At 37.3% G+C, this 17814-nt stretch overlaps 1 protein-coding gene across 9 annotated transcripts in view; it reads right to left on the bottom strand.

Annotated features, from left to right (window-relative positions):
- Window positions 1-10609: 10609 nt before the first annotated feature.
- LOC110114366 (putative protein FAR1-RELATED SEQUENCE 10) overlaps window positions 10610-17814 on the bottom strand; it is a 28131-nt gene continuing 20926 nt past the window's right edge. For 8 of the 9 annotated variants that reach the window (XM_020847225.2, XM_028692662.1, XM_028692663.1 and 5 more), the window contains 3 exons: window positions 13203-14256; window positions 12674-13117; window positions 11442-12400 (listed from right to left, as the gene is read on the bottom strand). In XM_020847225.2, coding sequence (XP_020702884.1) covers window positions 11687-12400; window positions 12674-13117; window positions 13203-14225 — 2181 coding nt within the window. In that variant the 5' untranslated portion in view covers window positions 14226-14256 and the 3' untranslated portion in view covers window positions 11442-11686. Of the gene's footprint in view, window positions 11033-11299; window positions 11349-11441; window positions 12401-12673; window positions 13118-13202; window positions 14257-17814 lie in introns of those variants that run through there. The other variant, XM_020847229.2, reaches the window with a different exon arrangement.

Genomic DNA, 17814 nt, shown 5'->3' with positions numbered 1-17814 from the left:
ACCTTCTCCTCTTCTCCTTCTGACTTCCTTACAACCAAGGCATTCCATTATTTTTTGTTAGGTGACTTTCCCTACTAAACTCAGTGCCTCTCCTTTTATACAGAAGTTAGAAATTTCTCTTTTTTTTTTCTTTTTTCTCCCCCATTTTTATTCTTATTCTATAGGCTTTTCACTATCTTTCATAGGTGACTTTTCCTACTTGAATGTAAAACTCTTCTTTAGTATAGGAGTTGAAATGGGTGATCACACATCTATAAGAAATACCCCAGACAAAGAAAATCACTCTGTTGCTCGATCTGAGGGTTTAAAAAAGACTGACAAGGCGGCGAAAACTGATGATGTTATCTCCACCATCACTAACAATTCTTTCATCGCTTTAAGGAAAAGATTTTATTTTCCTAATGATCTGGTGATGAAGCTGCCGACAAGATCTAATCGTGCTGGTTCTCCTCCCCGGGGATATGTGACTGTGTATGAACTTAGTTTGCAAGCGGGGCCATGGTTTCTAACATTTCCTAAGTTAGTTGATATTTTGATGATATATAAAGTGAATTTGTCCCAATTTTCTTACAGGGCCATGTCGATCATAATGGGACTGATCAAACTTTTTAGAGATCATGGAGTGGTGCTATCTTCAGAATGTCTTTCTTGGATAAGACGTCTGATTAGTAATACTTAGGGTCATATCTCTTTTAAATCCAAGTGAATGGACATTCATACTCGAGATCCGTTAAAAGGTTAGATCAATGACTTCTTTTTTGTACAAAACGACTGGAATCTTCAAGAAAAATGTGAAAAAGTTAGAGGAGTTACCCGTTCCCCTTCATATTAGAGCAGAGGTTTTATTGAAGAAACTCAAACTTTCTGATATTGATGCCCTATGTTATAAGGTGCGTTATTTGAGCAAATATATAGACAAATAATAGTTGTTCAAGATGGGATTATCTACTCAAGTAGGAAGATCACATGCACAAATGCTAAAAAAAGTCTGTGAAAGTTCTAGAGGCAGTTCCCCAACCTTTAAAAATTCATTCAAAACGACTAGGGAGTGAGGATGATTTGCATGCACCAAAAAAGAAGAAAGCGAAGGAAATTTTGACAGTCACTAGTAAAGGTTTTCATATATCTCCATCAAAGTTATATATTCAGAATATGTTTTAAAACATCAGTCTGTTGGTCGTCAATGGGTTGAGGAATTGGTGAGTTCACCTTTTCTTCTTTAATTTTGTATTTTTTTTCAAAGGATATGGCTCTTACAAAGTTTTATTTTTGTTGCTTTAGTTGGAGCAACATTTGAATTTCAAGCTTAAGATGACCAAGACCTTGAATGATTGGAACATTGAATTTGTAAAGGTCAAATATCTTTAGGGAGAATATAAGATGAAATATGATGGCAAAGTCCAGGAGATGAAGGCAGTGGATAAGCAGCTAGCAGAATGTAGAGTAGAGCTGGCTAACAGGATAACTTCAGCCTTCTAACAAAATCAACAGATGGATCGTCTACATATAAAGTTGGTGGATGCACAGGAGACAATCAACCAGCAGATGAGAGAACAGCAAATCCTTGAAATTGAAAATAAGAGGCTCTAGAGTATATTGTCCGAGAAGGAAGCTTAGCAATTGTTGTCTGCAGTCATAGAAGAATTTAATAAATCTTTTTCCTTTAAGATAATTGTTGAGGATAACATTCAGGAAGCTCGCAATCAAATTTATGACATGGAGGAGAAGGCTTTAGAAGCAGAGTGTATGGAGGAGGACTTCATCAGAGGTTTTATGAAGGGCGTGCGTATGGTACAACACAAGACTAGAGCGGATATAGAGGGGTTGACACCTATCCAAGCTTCTGGTGACCCTTCTTCAGACTCTGGTGGTGAAGAACTAGAGAGTGAGTTGCAGAAGGCCTTTTCCTTGGAGGAGGATGATGATGATATTGAGATCCTATCTAATTGCTCTAATGTTGTTTGTATCACTTTGTTTTCTTTCTAGTGATTATATGTGTGTTTGGGGTTGATGCTTCCATATGATGGATCGTCTATATATAAAGTTGGCGGATGCACATACGATAATCAACCAGTAGATGAGAGATTAGTAAATCCTTGAAATTGAGAATAATAGGCTCCAAAGTATGTTATCCGAGAAGGAAGCCCAGCAATTGACGTCTGCAGTCATAGAAGAATTTATGAAATCTTTTTCCTTTAAGATAATTATTGAGAATCATATTCAAGAAGGTTGCAATCATATTTATGACATTGAGGAGAAGGCTTTAGAAGTAGAGTATATGGAGGATGACTTCATCAGAGGTTTTATGAAGGTCGTGCGTGTGGTACAGCGCAAGAATGGAACGGATGTCGAGGGGTTGACACCTAGCCAAGCTTATTGTAACCCTTCTTCAGACTCTGGTGGTGAAGAACTAGAGAGTGAGTTGCAGAAGGCCTTTTCCCTGGAAGAGGAGGAAGATGATATTGAGATCCTATATGATTGCTCTGATGTTGTTTGTATCACTTTATTTTATTTTTAGTGATTATATGTTTGTTTGGTATTAATGCTTCTATATGATGTACTCAATGTTCAGATTATTGATATTTCTCTTTTTTCTTCTTCTTACATGCATATGAAATTGTCTTAGTTTTATTTTAATGAGGAATATTTTGGTGGTCCTTTTTTACTTGAGTGAATGCGAGAGATATCCTCCTTGAATATCTTGACCTATCCGAGGTTGTTAATTAAAGAATTAGTTTGATGATTTTTAACATGTATGGAAGAGATCAGATCAAATCCCCCTGGGATTGATCATCCGGTGATTAAGATAAAATGTAGATTGTGTATTTCTTGAATCATAGATAAAGAGTTTGTGGAGTTTTTTATCTTTTATAAGAGAAGATAATATCACAACAAAGTGAATATCACATTACTATATTATATAAGATAGTATAATTCCCTAATATAACTTAGGGATACAGGAACTAAAAAAGTTCTTCCACAATCAACACACAAGGGGTGTACAAAAGGCCAGCATAAAACTTGAAGGATACACATCATTACATCTTGGGGAAAACTTAACGCAAGATAAATAACACAATCAACAATGTAAGACAAAAAATATTATCATCATCTATTGATAAAACTTACGAAGGTTGTTAACATTCCAAGTTCGGGGGAGAATTTTTCCACTAGCATCCTTCAGTTTGAAGGTTCCAGGCTTGACCATGGCTGTCACCAAATAAAGATCCTCCTAGAGGGGAGAGAGCTTGTTACGCTGAGGGCCTTTTCCAGTAACTTCGATACTCCGTAGAACTAAATCACCAAAAGAGATTGGTCGAGGTTTCACCCTCTGATTGTAGTGATGAGCAATCCTTTGGTGGTATGCAGTGGTCCTGAGTAAGGCTTCATCACTTACTTCTAAGAGGAGATCTAAATTAGTTCTAAGTCTCTCCTCGTTGTTACTGAAGTCAAAAGTCTAAACTCTATTACTTGGGACTCCAATATCAACCGGTATGACTGCTCTTGTATCAAAATAGAGATTATACGGGGTTTCTCCTGTAGGAGTTCTAGCACTGGTACGATAAGCCTAGAGGATATTTGGAAGTTTTTCAGCCCATTGCCCCCCAGCCTTTCCTAGGCGTGTCTTCAGTCCTTTCAAAATTATTCGATTTGTGACCTTTGTTTGTCCATTTTCTTGAGAATGGGTGACAGCTGTATAGATGAGTTGAATGTGAAAATCCTTACAAAAAGATATAAACATCTTCCCAGTAAACTTATGTCCCATTATTAATAATGACTCTTGTAGGAATGCTAAGGCAACAGACTATATTCTTCCACAATAACTGTTTGGCATTTACTTTAGTAATCTTTGCCAAAGGTTCTACCTCAACCAATTTGATGACCCAGGATAATGAATTTTTTTTACTAGTGGCTATAAGGATAGATCATATTATATCAATTCCCCACTATGCGAAAGGCCAAGGGCTCTGAAGTGATGCAAGCTTCAGAGCGGGTGTATGGGTGAGATTAAAATGTAATTGGCAGTTTTTACACTTTTGAGTAAACTCAAGTGTTTCATGTTTCATTATAGGCTAATAGAATCCTTATCTCATGATCTTATAAGCCACTGCTCTTCCTCCGATATGTTCTCCACATACTCCTGAATGAACTTCTCAGAGTGCATAATCAGCTTCTGAAGGCTGGAGACACTTGAGATACCATCCGGTGAAGGCGCGTTTATATAACTTATCACCAATAATGGTGAAATTTGCTTATTGTCTCTGAAATCGTGTTGCAGCCATGGGTTCCTCAGGTAGTACCCCATCTTGTAAAAAAGATAAAATGGGATCGATCCAAGACTCTTCTCTTGGTTCATTGATTGATTGTATGACCCACAAACGTTGAATGCTTGGAAAGAAGATCTCATCGATACACTTTCTTTTATAAATATCTCCTGACATTGATGTAGCAAGTTTAGAAAGAGCATTTGCTCGTGTATTTTGCTCTCGAAGAACATGAATGATCTGATGCTCTTCTAATTGGGTTAAGAGTAACTTCATAATGCTATAATACTGGGTCAGTTGTGGATTATAAATATCAAACTCCCCCTCCACCTGAGAGGCGACTAATTATAAACCAGTGTGGACTACTAAGTTCTGTAACTCACAGTCGATAGCTGATCTCAATCCACTAATGAGAGACTCGTACTCAACTATGTTGTTCATTACTGGGAACTTAAGTCGAAACCCATACTCAAAGGTAACTTTTTGCGGAGAGAACAACAGAATTTTAGCCACAGCGCTAGAACTTCCAGAAGCTCCATTGACATGCAACATCCAAGATGGAAAAGAAGGTGAAGCACTTGATTGAATATCGGATACTAGGACGATGCATTCAACTACAAAATCTATAAGTGCTTGAGATTAAATATCGAGCCTAGGCAAGTAGTGGATATCAAATTCTCCGAGCTCTATAGACCACTTAACAAGCCTACCCGATGCTTCTGTCTTTTGCAGGATACTTTTCAGCGACATATTTGGGTAAACTCTGATTGAATGAGCTTGAAAGTAAGGGTGTAGTTTTCTAGCGAAATAAACTAACACCAATGCTATCTTATCTGCTAGAGGATAACGTCCCTCAATTTCAGATAAAATTTTACTAACATAATAGATGGGATGTTGTACATCATTTTCTTCTCGTACCAAGATCGAATTAATGACATAGGTAGAAACAGCCATATATAAATACAACTTCTTTTTTGTTGCCGATTTAAAAAGTAGTGGTCGGGATGCCAAATACTTTTATAGCTGTTCAAAGGCTTCTTGGCATTCATCGGTCCATTGAAATACATAGCTACAAGCACCTCTAAGTATCTTGAAGAATGGAAGATATTTATCTCCTGAACATGTCAGGAAATGAGATAGTGCTACAATTCTTCCATTTAGCCTTTGGACCTCCTTGATATTCTTCGGTGGCACCATATCCCTTAATGTCTTGATTTTCTCGGGATTAGCTTCAATCCCTCTATGGGTTACCATAAACCCCAAAAACTTTCCAAAAGTAATTCCAAAAGCGTATTTAGTGGGGTTGAATCGCATTTTATAATGTTGTAATAAGTGAAAGCACTGTTCAAAGTTTGAGATATGTTGAGCTTTTTCAAGACTTTTTATCAACATATCATCAACGTACACCTCCATAGTACACCCAATAAGGTCTTTGAAAACCTTATTCATGAGGCGCTGATATGTGGCTCCAGCATTTTTGAGCTCGAAGGGCTTCACCAGATAGCAGTATAACCCTTTGTCTATTTCGAAAGCTATCATCTCTTTATTAGTAAGATCTATCTTTATTTGATTATAGCCAAAGTAGGCATCCATAAAGCTCAACATCTGATGTCCAAAGGTGGTATCGACTAACTGGTCAATACGAGGAAATGGAAAGCTGTCTTTTGGGCTGGATTTATTGAGATCTATTAAATTTATACACATTCTCCAAGCTCCACTCCCTTCCAAACCATGACAATTTTGTCAAACAAGTAGGATAGTGCACCTCCCGTATAAATCCGGCTTCCAAAAGCTTATCCACTTTTTGCTCGATTGTTTATTGACGATCTAGCACAAAATTTTGTTTCTTCTAGATGATCGGCTTGCACATCGGATTGACTTTGAGGGAATGCACTATTACTTCGGAGTCGATTATGGGCATATACGTCGGACTCTATGCAAAAACATCTTGATTCTCATGTATAAAATCTATGTATTTTTTTTCTTCTTTTCATTATAGAGAATGGATCCAATATGCATAGTCCTTGAAGGATGTTCCTCTGATATGGATACAGTTGTAAGATCTTCCACATGAGATGCTCTCTGAGTGGTATCTTCTCTTTGGAGATCAAAGTCCTCGATGCTTAGGAAAACTATTGGATATGGTTTAACCTACCTAAGATAGCATGTTTGTGCTATTTGTTGATATCCATATACTACACTGACTTCTACTGGGATAAGAAACTTTATCTTCAGGTGAGGGATAGAGGCGATGATCCTAAAAATTGATTGGAGCGTCATTCCAAAGATTGCATTATAAGCTGATTCTAGCATTATAAGTCGATTCTGACTTTACTACAATGAACTAGATGGAGTGTGTAGTCTGTCGGGAAAATTCTCCAAGTATAACTAGGAGATTGATTATCCCCTTTGCCCGTACAGGTTGATTGTCAAACCCGTATTGTGGACATGTAAAAGGCTGAAGCTTTTCTTCTAGCGACCTAAATTGAGAAAGGTTAAGTAAAATAGGACATCTATGGAGCTTCCATTATCCACAAGAATTTTTTTGACATTGTAACATGGATCACCTATCCCCTAATCAATCACAAGTGGATCTTGATGAGGGGTTTTTACTCTCTCTAAATCAGAATCATCAAAAGTGATAGAGTGATCCATACGAGCTTTCTTTTACATTAGGTTTTCATCTACAACCAAAAAAACTTAATTAGAGAGAAAGAGGCCTCCTGCTATTATCTCAATTTCACCCATTATTATTCGATTATTCATCGGTTGTCTCTGTTGTTGATATTGCCCCCAGCGGTACGAGCTTCCTCTCAGGTAGGTGGATCTCAAATAAATTGTTGAATATAGCCCTGATGGATAAGTCTTTCAATTTCATCCTTAACTTTCTTACAGGCTTCGAAAGTGTGATCACGACAATGATAAAAGTGACAGTACTGATCATGATTTCATGTGTTCAGCTTCAAAGGATTCAGCCATTTCATTGTATCTTGATCTCGAATGGCCATCAATACATTTGCTCGATATGTGTTGAGTGGGGCATACTCATTCTCCTATGAGGTTGCCATCACGGGAATGGAGGCCTAATAGATAGATTATTCTTCCATTGCTTCTTTTGTTGTGAGAATGAATTATATATCCTAGGTGCACCTTTACGCTTCCCATTGATTTGCTCGAACTAATTTCTGTGAGCATTTATAGCTTCATCTGTCAAGATTTGCGCCTCCACATGATGAATCAGGTCGGCATATGAATGAACAGTATCCCTCATAAGATCCGAATAGAAGGGGTCAGGACAAAGGCCTCTAAAAAAGACCCCTCTCAGTAATTCAGGGTCTACTCCTGGAATTTGTTGAGCCTCGGTGGAAAATCGTTGAAAATACTCCTTCAATGATTCTCCTTCATTTTCACGGATCTCAGAGAGGTGGGAAGAATCCTTAGTAATTCTTCGATTGGCTGTGAACTATTCGATGAACACTTTGGCCAATTTGACGAATAAATGGATCATTTCGGATTGAAGCAAATAGAACCACTTTTAAGCCTGTCCTTTAAGGGTGGCAGGAAAAGCCTAACATAGGAGTGTATCCAAGGCTCACTGGATATACATGATGGTTCTATAGTGATTGATATGCTCATATGGGTCAGATGTTCTATCGTAGGATTCGATGCTCGGTAGTTTGAATCCAACCGGAATAGAGTGCTAAAGAATAGCTTCAGTCAGAGGTGATGACTCCTGTAAGTTCCACTATCGAAGAGTTTTCCTCACATCTCCTCCGGGGAACTCTTCCCGTACTAATCTCCACAGTTCATGGCGTAGGGCATGGCGAGGGAGCTCAGCAACGTGCGGTTGGGCTAATTCTTCTAGGAGGTCTGGAGGAATGCGAGGTTGTCGAGTTGTGGGAGAAGGATGGGTAAAACTTGTTGTATCAGCAAGTTTGTTATCCTGGTGTGATTGCGGATTTCTTCTTGGCGGAGGAAGATGAATCTCAGCTTGAAGATGTTCGGGTTGAACATCTTCGACAAGTGGTGGAGATCGTGGGAGAAGAACCTCCTCCCGTTGTGGTAATGCTAGATGTCGAGTCTGTCGCAAGAGTTGAAGGATCCCATTCTGAGATTCTTCCATCTTTCAAATTCTCTCTTTTAAGGAAGGTCTTGAGGTTCCTTCTCCAGCAACATTTTGCCCCCTGGGTAAAAAGAGGCAGATATTGGGCGTCTATGATTCATAGACTGATTTCTGGATTGGTGGGAGTTGGAGCGAGAAATTCCAATGATACGACTACTACGCTTGTAAACCATTAAAGCAATACTTGAAATTATGGGATAATGTTTCCTAGAGATGGTGCCAAACTATTATGAACTAGAATATACGCGGCGATAAAGTAAGAAAGTTTCCATCTCAGCGTTGTACGGATATCCAGCACACAAATATGAGAGAAATGAAGACACTAGGATGTTTAAGTGGAAATCCTTGGAAGGGGAAAATCCACGATGCCAAACCCAGTTGAAACAATTCTATTAGTGTTTGCTTGAAGCACAAGAGGCTGACTCGTCCTTAAAATTTAAGATGATCAAATTACAATGCTTCACTTCTGGATTGAAATTCAGTTACAAACAAGTTGTATATTCGAGCTAAATTCAGAGTCACTTAGAATTCTTGCGTTAGTTGAGCGTCAGGCAGAATTCTGGCGTCACTTTGGCGTCGGGCAGAATTCCGGCGTCACTTGGGCATCGGGCAAAATTCCGGCGTCACTTGGGCGGAGTTTCGGCATCACCGAAAATTTGAGCGGCATTCTGGCATTCCGTGGAAGTTGGGCAGAACTTTGGCGTCCCGTGGAAGTATGGAAGAATTCCGAGTGGTAGAGGTGTTTCTTCCCTCTTATCCTTCTTCTCTTCTTCTTCTTTTCATCTTCTTCTTCTTGCTTGGATCCCCTTTCAAGAGAAATGAGGGGTCTATTTATAGATTTCTGGAGTAGCATGGCCCGTAAATAGGTGAGAGATCATGGGTAAATGGGGAGTGGATGGATGGACGGCTGTACTGAATCCCTTAATCGTGTACCGTTCATTAGATATTTGAAGGTCTTAATGATGTCTGAATTTGGCGATCCTAGGCTTGTTGGATTTGTCTCGTCGAGCTGCTCGATTCGACTATATGCACGACATGTTTCGAAACTGTTTGGTAACTCAAATTGTGGTTTGAACTTTCCAACAACGCTTTGGGTCCTTGACATGGACTCATTTGGGTTCGGATCGAGTTGAATTTGGTGTCCTTGGGTTCGTATTTTTGAGATGCTCAGTTTTATTGTAAGTTTGCTGAAATCGGAGTTCAGGTGATCCTGGATCTAATTTTTTATGTTTTCAGCTTGATTTTGCCTCGAGATTCATACCCGATCAAGATAATTTTTTGATGATATATCAAATTCCTCACTGAAAATTGTTGCACCTCTTACATGAGAGTTGAACTTTAAATTCTTCACTGAAAATCTTATGAGCAATACATAAAATTAAGATTTATGTGTTGTTGATAGAATTCCCAACTAATACGAACATTATTTGATGCATGAAGAATTCATATTATTTAGTGATCATCACTCCTTTCAATTTTGAACTCTCAAAATATATATAATAAGGTGCATATGTGTTGGTTCTTATTTCCTTCTAAATCTAGTTTTATTTTTTCCATAAAGATGGGTCCCTCAATCATGTAGTTGATTTCTTGAATTGTTTTATTGGCCACCTTACTGCCATTCAAATGCAAATCTTGGCTTTCAGAAACCTCAAAGATTTAGATCTAATGGATAAAGAATTTGTTGAAGCATGAGAACATTGTCCCAAAAACAAACCATTGAGAGATTACTCTATCAACAAAAAAATAATATTCGAAGGCAATCGATTCGGTAACACAAATACCCCTATTCTAAAGCAGATAACAAAACACTTGCATGTTGGTGGTCTACTTGCATATATTGGAATAATAAAATGATCACCTCAATGGAAGATTGTTTATGTTGGCCAAAGTAAAACATGATATTTGTTGTTCGTGGAATGTTAATCCATATGTAAAGCATCCAAAGGTACCGCTTAAAACATTGAGCTTTATACTCCATTACCAGTTTACGATATCATATGCACTAAGATTTAATTTAGGTCGAAACCATTTTGAAAAATTCTACAATTTAATACAAATCATAATTTGATCTCCACTTTCATAGTAAGATTCAATGTTGGGGATTAAGTTATGAGCCATTTTCTCAAAGTAAAGTTCCCGACTGGCGTGTGCTCCAAGCTAAAACCCTCAAAGCTCAAACCATTTGACATAACAAAAAGAATCAAGGACAACGCCTACATAATGAAGCCCCTTTTTCTAGCCGACCTCAATATCTCAAATATTAATGCTTATGCCTTACATGATAGTCCGGATTAATTTTTTGAACTCAAGCCGAGTTCTTAAACAAGAGAGAACTAATGCAACATAAATCTTGCAGCTTATTACATTACATAGATTTAAGTATCATCTCCATCCTATCATAGTTATATGCTTAGACTATTTACCCTTCAACTTTCTCTCCAACCATTTTTTTATTACAAAATGGGGTAGATAGCCTTTGCACAGAATAAAGTTCTTAAATTGAAAAAAGTGATTTATATTGATTGCTTGATGCACAGTTATTCCCTCTGCTTTTACGCTTTCCTACTTTGATTCTACAACAAAATGGATATCCAAAGAGTTGAGTGGATAGGAATTCAGACGGAACAGTCGAGTCATCTATCTGAAATGAGAAAAACTTATAAAATATTAATAATAAAGAGCAATTATATGTGCATCAAAGCTAACACTCATATATTTCTATTTATGATACTTCCATCCAAATTTCTAGTTATTTGTGTTACTTACAACTACAAAAATTTGTTAATTCATTTTAAATCTTTGGGGAATAATTTTATAAATAAGGAATTTTAAGGTCTGCATATAAATATCAACAAAAAAAAAAATAATTGAGGTTAGAATTTCAAAATATTATCATCTTAGATCTTACTGGTGGAAACATCAATGGTCACAGCTCCTAAATCATTTGGAACAGCTTCCTGCGAACAACATCAAACAAAATCCTCAATAAAATAGTTGCAATAACATAATTAGATAAAGCATTTAATTAAAAATAAAAGAGGATCTACCCATACTAAAAAATTCTTAGCTATTTATACATCAAAATTTTTATATTTACTCATACAACACTCAAATCTCTAAATCACAACAAAAATATTATGAATTTTTATTTTAAATAAAAAAATATTTTTAATACACATATTTCAATGTGATTTAGATATAAAATAATATATAAATAAATATAAAATATAAGTATTAGGTAAATGCATAAGGAATTTTGTGGTATGCAAGACATGCAGCATTTGTTGAGCAATGCCTATGATTCCGCCATATCGAAGTTCACTTCAACTTCGGCTTGGGCAACATCTTTCAACTTCTTAGGCGTACCCCTGGCTGTTGTCCGTTTTGGTACAAAGTTGGCTGCCGCATCATATACTGAGCTTGGCTCCATATCTAAGCTTGTTTCATCAACTGTGGGCATGTCTCGCACATGAGTAAGAAGCTTGCTCATGTGCCACTGCACATAATCAAACCGATCCTTAGTTATAGATGATTCTTGAATTATGATTGACGCAAGAGAACGCAATGCTTGCGAGCGGAACTTGTAGCCCGAGCTTCTAGGAAACAAAGAACTTTCTCGACGCCATCGAATCAAAAGATACCTGTTAGGAAGCATGAAATAATTCTTCAATGAGAACACACGAAGTGTGTGTCTACAAAGAATTCCTGATGACTCGAATTCTTGGCAGCTGCACTGAATTTCATCTTCGGGTTGGATGCACCTTACGATGTGTCCTCCATCGACCATCAATCGATGGCGAACAAGATAATTCTCTCTTGCTGTTTCATAAACTGCATATTGCATTGATTCTATAACTTCTCTCTGAAACATGTCAAAGGCGTAAGGTGTGAGAATGTGCAATGCTTGTTCCTCGATTGGCATGCAAGTTTTACTCTTGATATTTTGGTAGTTCTGACGCAGTGTAGCTTCTTCTCCAGCTTGGTTTAGGAAATCAATGGCAATCCCAACCTACACAATTAGCTTTAGTTGTGTGCAATTTATCTTCAACATGCGTGCTGTAGCTTCTCCATAATTTTCTAAAGTTACCGACAACAAAACATGACATGCTTGAAATATTTCATATGATACTATCAGACCAACGATAAGAAATTACTACTTCCATCTACTAATTAAAAAACTTTATGCATCAATGCAGCATGATATTGATACATGAGATGCAACCACTCTGATGACGCAATAAGAGCCACCAAGCATAAAACCATTATAGCATGAAAGAGTTACCTGCTCGAAGAAATCCTTGAGACGCGTTTGAGAGTTCAGGGGTCCTTTGAAGAATGATTTGATTGAAGAAGGAAGACCACTTCTCATTAATCCTCCTAAGAAACAACCACGCAAATATGGCAAAGCCCAATACTCCCTATGAAACGAGAGTATAGCTATATGTCTATCAGAGTCGAGTCCAAAATCTAAAACCATCTGATTCCACTGAAGCTCAAATTCCACAATGCTATCCAAATTGCACACTCTTAGAAACTCTGACACGAACTTCTCAAACTGGGAACCAAGCAACGCAGAAAACCAGCTTGATAATTTCGATGTAAGATGCCATATTGCAAACACATGCTTTGCACTTGGTAGCTCACTCATCATAGCATCTTTTATCCCCATGTCCAGATCTGTCAGCACCGTTCGTGGGAACTTCCCATCCATCAATCTAACAAATGACTAAAGAGAAGAAAGATTAACATCTCTGACCCCACAATGGACACCAGAGGAAAAAAGAGAGAAATTTTCCAAAGAGCAAACAAACCTGCAAAGCCCATCTATGTGAATGGGGTTTAGCATCTTGCAGCAGAACACAGCCAAAAAATATGGCATTTCCATAGTTGTCTAATCCAAACCAAACTCCAAGCAGTCGATCATATGCATACAAATTATAACTAGTGTCAAATACCACAATATCTCCAAACAACCTGTAAGCTTGAATTGAATCTGGATATGACCAAGCAATGTGCTCAACACGGTCACTTTCATCCAATGTGAACTCAAACCGAAAATCTAGATGCTTGTCCTTCAAAGCCTTGCAGGCCTTAAGAAGTTCAGCTCCCTCATTTTCTTTATTAATGTTCTTAGAAGCCTGAAGAAAATTGCGAAGATCCCTCTCTGTAAAAGTTAACTGACCAGGCTTTACTCTTTTCTCTGTCTCGAGTGCCCTCATTATATGATTCACAGTAAAACCCCGCTTTGCAAGGGATAATATATTCTCACGATCAACTGAAGATATATTCCGATAAGCAGGAAGATGGCGTACTTCCTCGCTATCCAAGAGTTCATGATTATGCACATTGCTAAAATGGATAACCACCCATCGAGATATACCTTTCGAGACATTCTTCTTTATAATCATCTGGGCCTCACACTTACAACGTGACGATTTTTTATTTCTTTGCCGTTTGAGCTCGGCTGTCTTCCTTGGTAATGATTGGCCAGCACGATGGCAGACAAGCTCACGCTTGTAAACTCCTAAAGGATGAGCTGGATTTCCCTTTGACCTCTCCCGGCGAATAGCAAAACCATTCTTTCTAGCAAAATTCTTGTAGTAATCCTGAGCCTCATCATCAGTTCGGAAGGACCGGCCTACATGAGGCGGGCTATCAACTGACATTATTTCCGAAGAGAATTGAGATGGTCCTTCAGGTATGCTGGCCTCTACTAAAGGATCTGATGACAAATCATCTTCATCTACTTCAACCCTAACAAAACATGGTTCAACACCGCATGGGCATTGTCTCCTTTGAGTAAGACACCCATTTCTTGATGAAGACTTTGTCATACTTGCTTCTTTTAGCACAAACTAGTCCGTCCTAATAAACAGATGCGAAGAATAAAAAATAATTAAAATACAACAACAATAACATCAAGCCTTTATCCCACCACGTGAGATCAGCTACATGAATCCTTTTCTCCATTGCCTCATGTTAAAAGTCAAATTCTCATTTAAATCTAATAAAGAAAAGTCATTTATAATATTTTCTAAACAAGCCTTTTTAGGCTACCTCTATCTTTCTTAATATAAGCCAAATCTAATATATCTACTCTCCTAATCAGGTCATTGGAAGGTCGTTGTTTTATGTGACTAAACCATCTAATGTGACTAATCATATCTTCCACCGGACCTACTCTAACTTTCTCACTTATATGCTCGTTTTGTATCCTATCTCTACGAGTAAAGCCGCTCATCCACCAAAGAATCCTCATCTCTGCAACACTTAATTTAAATATTATGCATCTCTTTTAATGGCCAACATTCTGCGTTATAAAGCATTACAGGTCTCACCACCATCTTGTAGAATTTTTCCTTAAGTTTGACAGGTATTTTTTTTTCACACAACAAACCCTGATGCATTCTTCACTATAGTAGGTGTCAAACCAAAAGGAATGAGGGGTATGGTTATAAGCAAGGATAGCATAATTTTTCTAAAAGCACAAGCTTCTGAAAGTTTAAAGGTGCAAGTAGTTGGGCTCTCCTTATTGTGCTGTAGTAAATAAGAAGAGATATTTTATGTATTGAGGGATGGTAGCCAGTTAATTAGACGGACAACTCTTAGTATGTGTCAAGCAAAAAGGAATGAGTTAGGTGGCTATATATAGGAGGGTTTGAGCAATTTTTGTTGTTTTTGTTCTACTACATTTTGCTCAGGGGTTTGTGTGATGACAAGCAGTTTGGTCGATGATGCCATATTATATGAAGATGTTTTCAGGTTGGTATTAAAGTGTTAACCTCCATCCAAAAATTATGATCGAAGCATTGAATTGATTTCAGTTAGGAGCTTGAAATTTAAGAAAATAAGTAGTCATTAAAAAATTTAAATGAACTGAAAATCCCATCACTAGTAAGAAAAATCATCTAGAAAGGAAATACAATATTTATAGCCTTGGATAGAGAGAAGTGGGAATTTTTCTCATGCATCAAAGTGAATAACTTCAAGGGGAATAACTAGAGGAAGTTACGAAAAAAAGCATCGTGTGGCTATTCACTAAATGACATGAGTTGCATGAAAACTATTTTGAGGAGATGCCTTGAGAAACAATTAATTTAGCCAAAGTGGAGAGAATGGAATGTTCATAGATGGCCAAGGTGCTGCCAACGAGCTGTAGGGAATAGATGGGTGGTAGTGGCTCGACCATTGTTGTGCTGGAGGCTTGGGCGATGGCTGAATATCATAATACTTTATTGCATAAGCCTTTGTGAAGAGGAAGATTGGTCATCGATTCCTTGATTGTGTTTCTAAAGGCATCAAAACCATTGAATCAGGAATTATCAGTTGATAGTTTGTGAACAAGTTGTGAGACAGAAGAGCAATATAAATGAGAAGTGATAGAACAAGCTTACTAATTGGAGTGGGAAGGATGCCAAGTTCAATGTGAGAAATAGGTATTGCTTGGTTATTTGTAAGGGAAACTTGCTGGTTACCTTGGTATTATTGTGAATTGAAGAGTTGAATGGGGTCAAAAGTCAACTTGCAAGGTAGAACCAACGTTGACTAGCCATCTATGATGCACCGACACTCCGTCTAAAGAAGAAATGCAGTGTCGGACGCTTGATGGACACGGACACGTGCACGACACGCCATGGACATGTGTCGGACACGTCTAAGACGTGTCACATTTAAAAAATAAATAAATAAATCAGACATGCATGTCGTCCGATTATTTAATAATTAAAAAAACTTAATATATATCACTGTATAACACCCGAAGCCCTACCTTTTCACAATCCAAATTGCGGTCGTTTCATTTAGGGCGAGTGAGGCGAGCAGCCAAGGCAACTGGTCTCCCTTCCTTCGTTGTTTCCACACGAGCAAGTCTTTCCTTCAATGTTTCAGCGACCAAGGTTCGTTCCTTCGTCATTTCCACGTACAACCGAGGCTTCCCTATTCTTATTTCTTTCATCGCACTACGAGCAAACTTCCTTCTTCGACATTTCGGCGCGCAACCAAGGCTTCCCGTTCTTTCATCTTCGTCGCACCGCTAGCAAGTATGTGTCTTAAGTTTTTTTAATTTTTTCTAAAAATATTTTGATTGTTTTGGGTTTTGGATGTTGAAAGTATTAAAATGATTTTGATTTTTTTTCTGAAAGAATTCTAATGAGAAGATTTAAAAATACCTTAATCATTTGTTGGAGTTTTTTTTTATGATGATTACTCTCTAATGACATTTGCAAGAGAGTCATTTGTTGCCCTAGTTTTATGAAAGATGTATATTTTGTGCTCACTTTTAAGGTATAGCAGCTAAATTCATATATTATATTTGTTGACATGCTGTGTTAATAATGATCTTTGAATGCCAATAGAGTTTGAGTTTGTGGGCCATTGCAAGCTTGATAATGTGTCTTGCATATAATTAACAAAACAAGAGGTCAACAGCTTGCCAATTATCACTATATGAGGCAAATTCCTGATTTTTTTTCCTGAAAGTATTCTGATGAGAATATTTAAAAATACCTAAATCATTTGTTGGAGTTTTCTTTGATGATGTTTACTCTCTAATTGCATTTGCTGGAGACTCATTTGTTGCCCAAGATTTTATTTTGAACTGATATGATGAGTAGAACACTAGAACCTCTTGGTGGCGATGTATAGTTATGCCCTATTATTGTTAGTAAATTTTTTTTTAATGGATTGTGTTTAGATTGTTGCAAAATTGGTATTTTCCCCATCACTAAAGTGTATGGTGCCTATATTTTCTATCATTTTCTAAGTTGTTCGGTTGTTCTTCACAAAAGTTAAGAGAGTTATAACTGATCTTGATTTTATTAAGCTTTTATTTCTTCCATTTAACCAATGTATTTAAAAGAAAAATGAGCTCTATTGATAGTGGGAGTGGATTAGGTGAAGGTTCAGAAGCGTTGTTTGTAGAAACTGATAAGCCATTATAGATTCATGTTACCAAGTTAGGAAAAACTTTTGAAGGAGGGAATGTATAATTTAAATGCAATTATTGTCGTGGCACCTACAAAGGATTATATTCTAAGGTGAAAGCACATCTACTTAAAATTGCTGACCATGGAATTCGAATGTGTCTTAAGATTACTACGACGTAGTTGATTGAAATGCACATACAAGTTGATGAAGCTAAATCTATGATCAAAAGAACACTTCCTAAAGAGATACCTTTGTCATCAGCCCATGATTCATCCCACACTTCTTTCTCATCTGTAGAGTTTATCATTCATTATCATTTAGAAGTGAATGATATGAATCAAAGAAAAGAAAAGGAATTGTCAGTAGTTCTTTAGAGAAGACTTTTAACATGCAGCAACGAGAGGAATTGGATGGTGAAATTGCAAGAATATTTTTTTAGCGGGACTTTCTTTCAACCTTCCAAGAAATTCTTATTATAAAAATTCATTCACTTTTGCA

This window comes from Dendrobium catenatum, unplaced genomic scaffold, assembly GCF_001605985.2.
Source record: "Dendrobium catenatum unplaced genomic scaffold, ASM160598v2 original_scaffold_253648, whole genome shotgun sequence".
Lineage (NCBI taxonomy): Eukaryota > Viridiplantae > Streptophyta > Magnoliopsida > Asparagales > Orchidaceae > Dendrobium > Dendrobium catenatum.
This window is presented reverse-complemented; position numbering and strand designations above follow the sequence as displayed.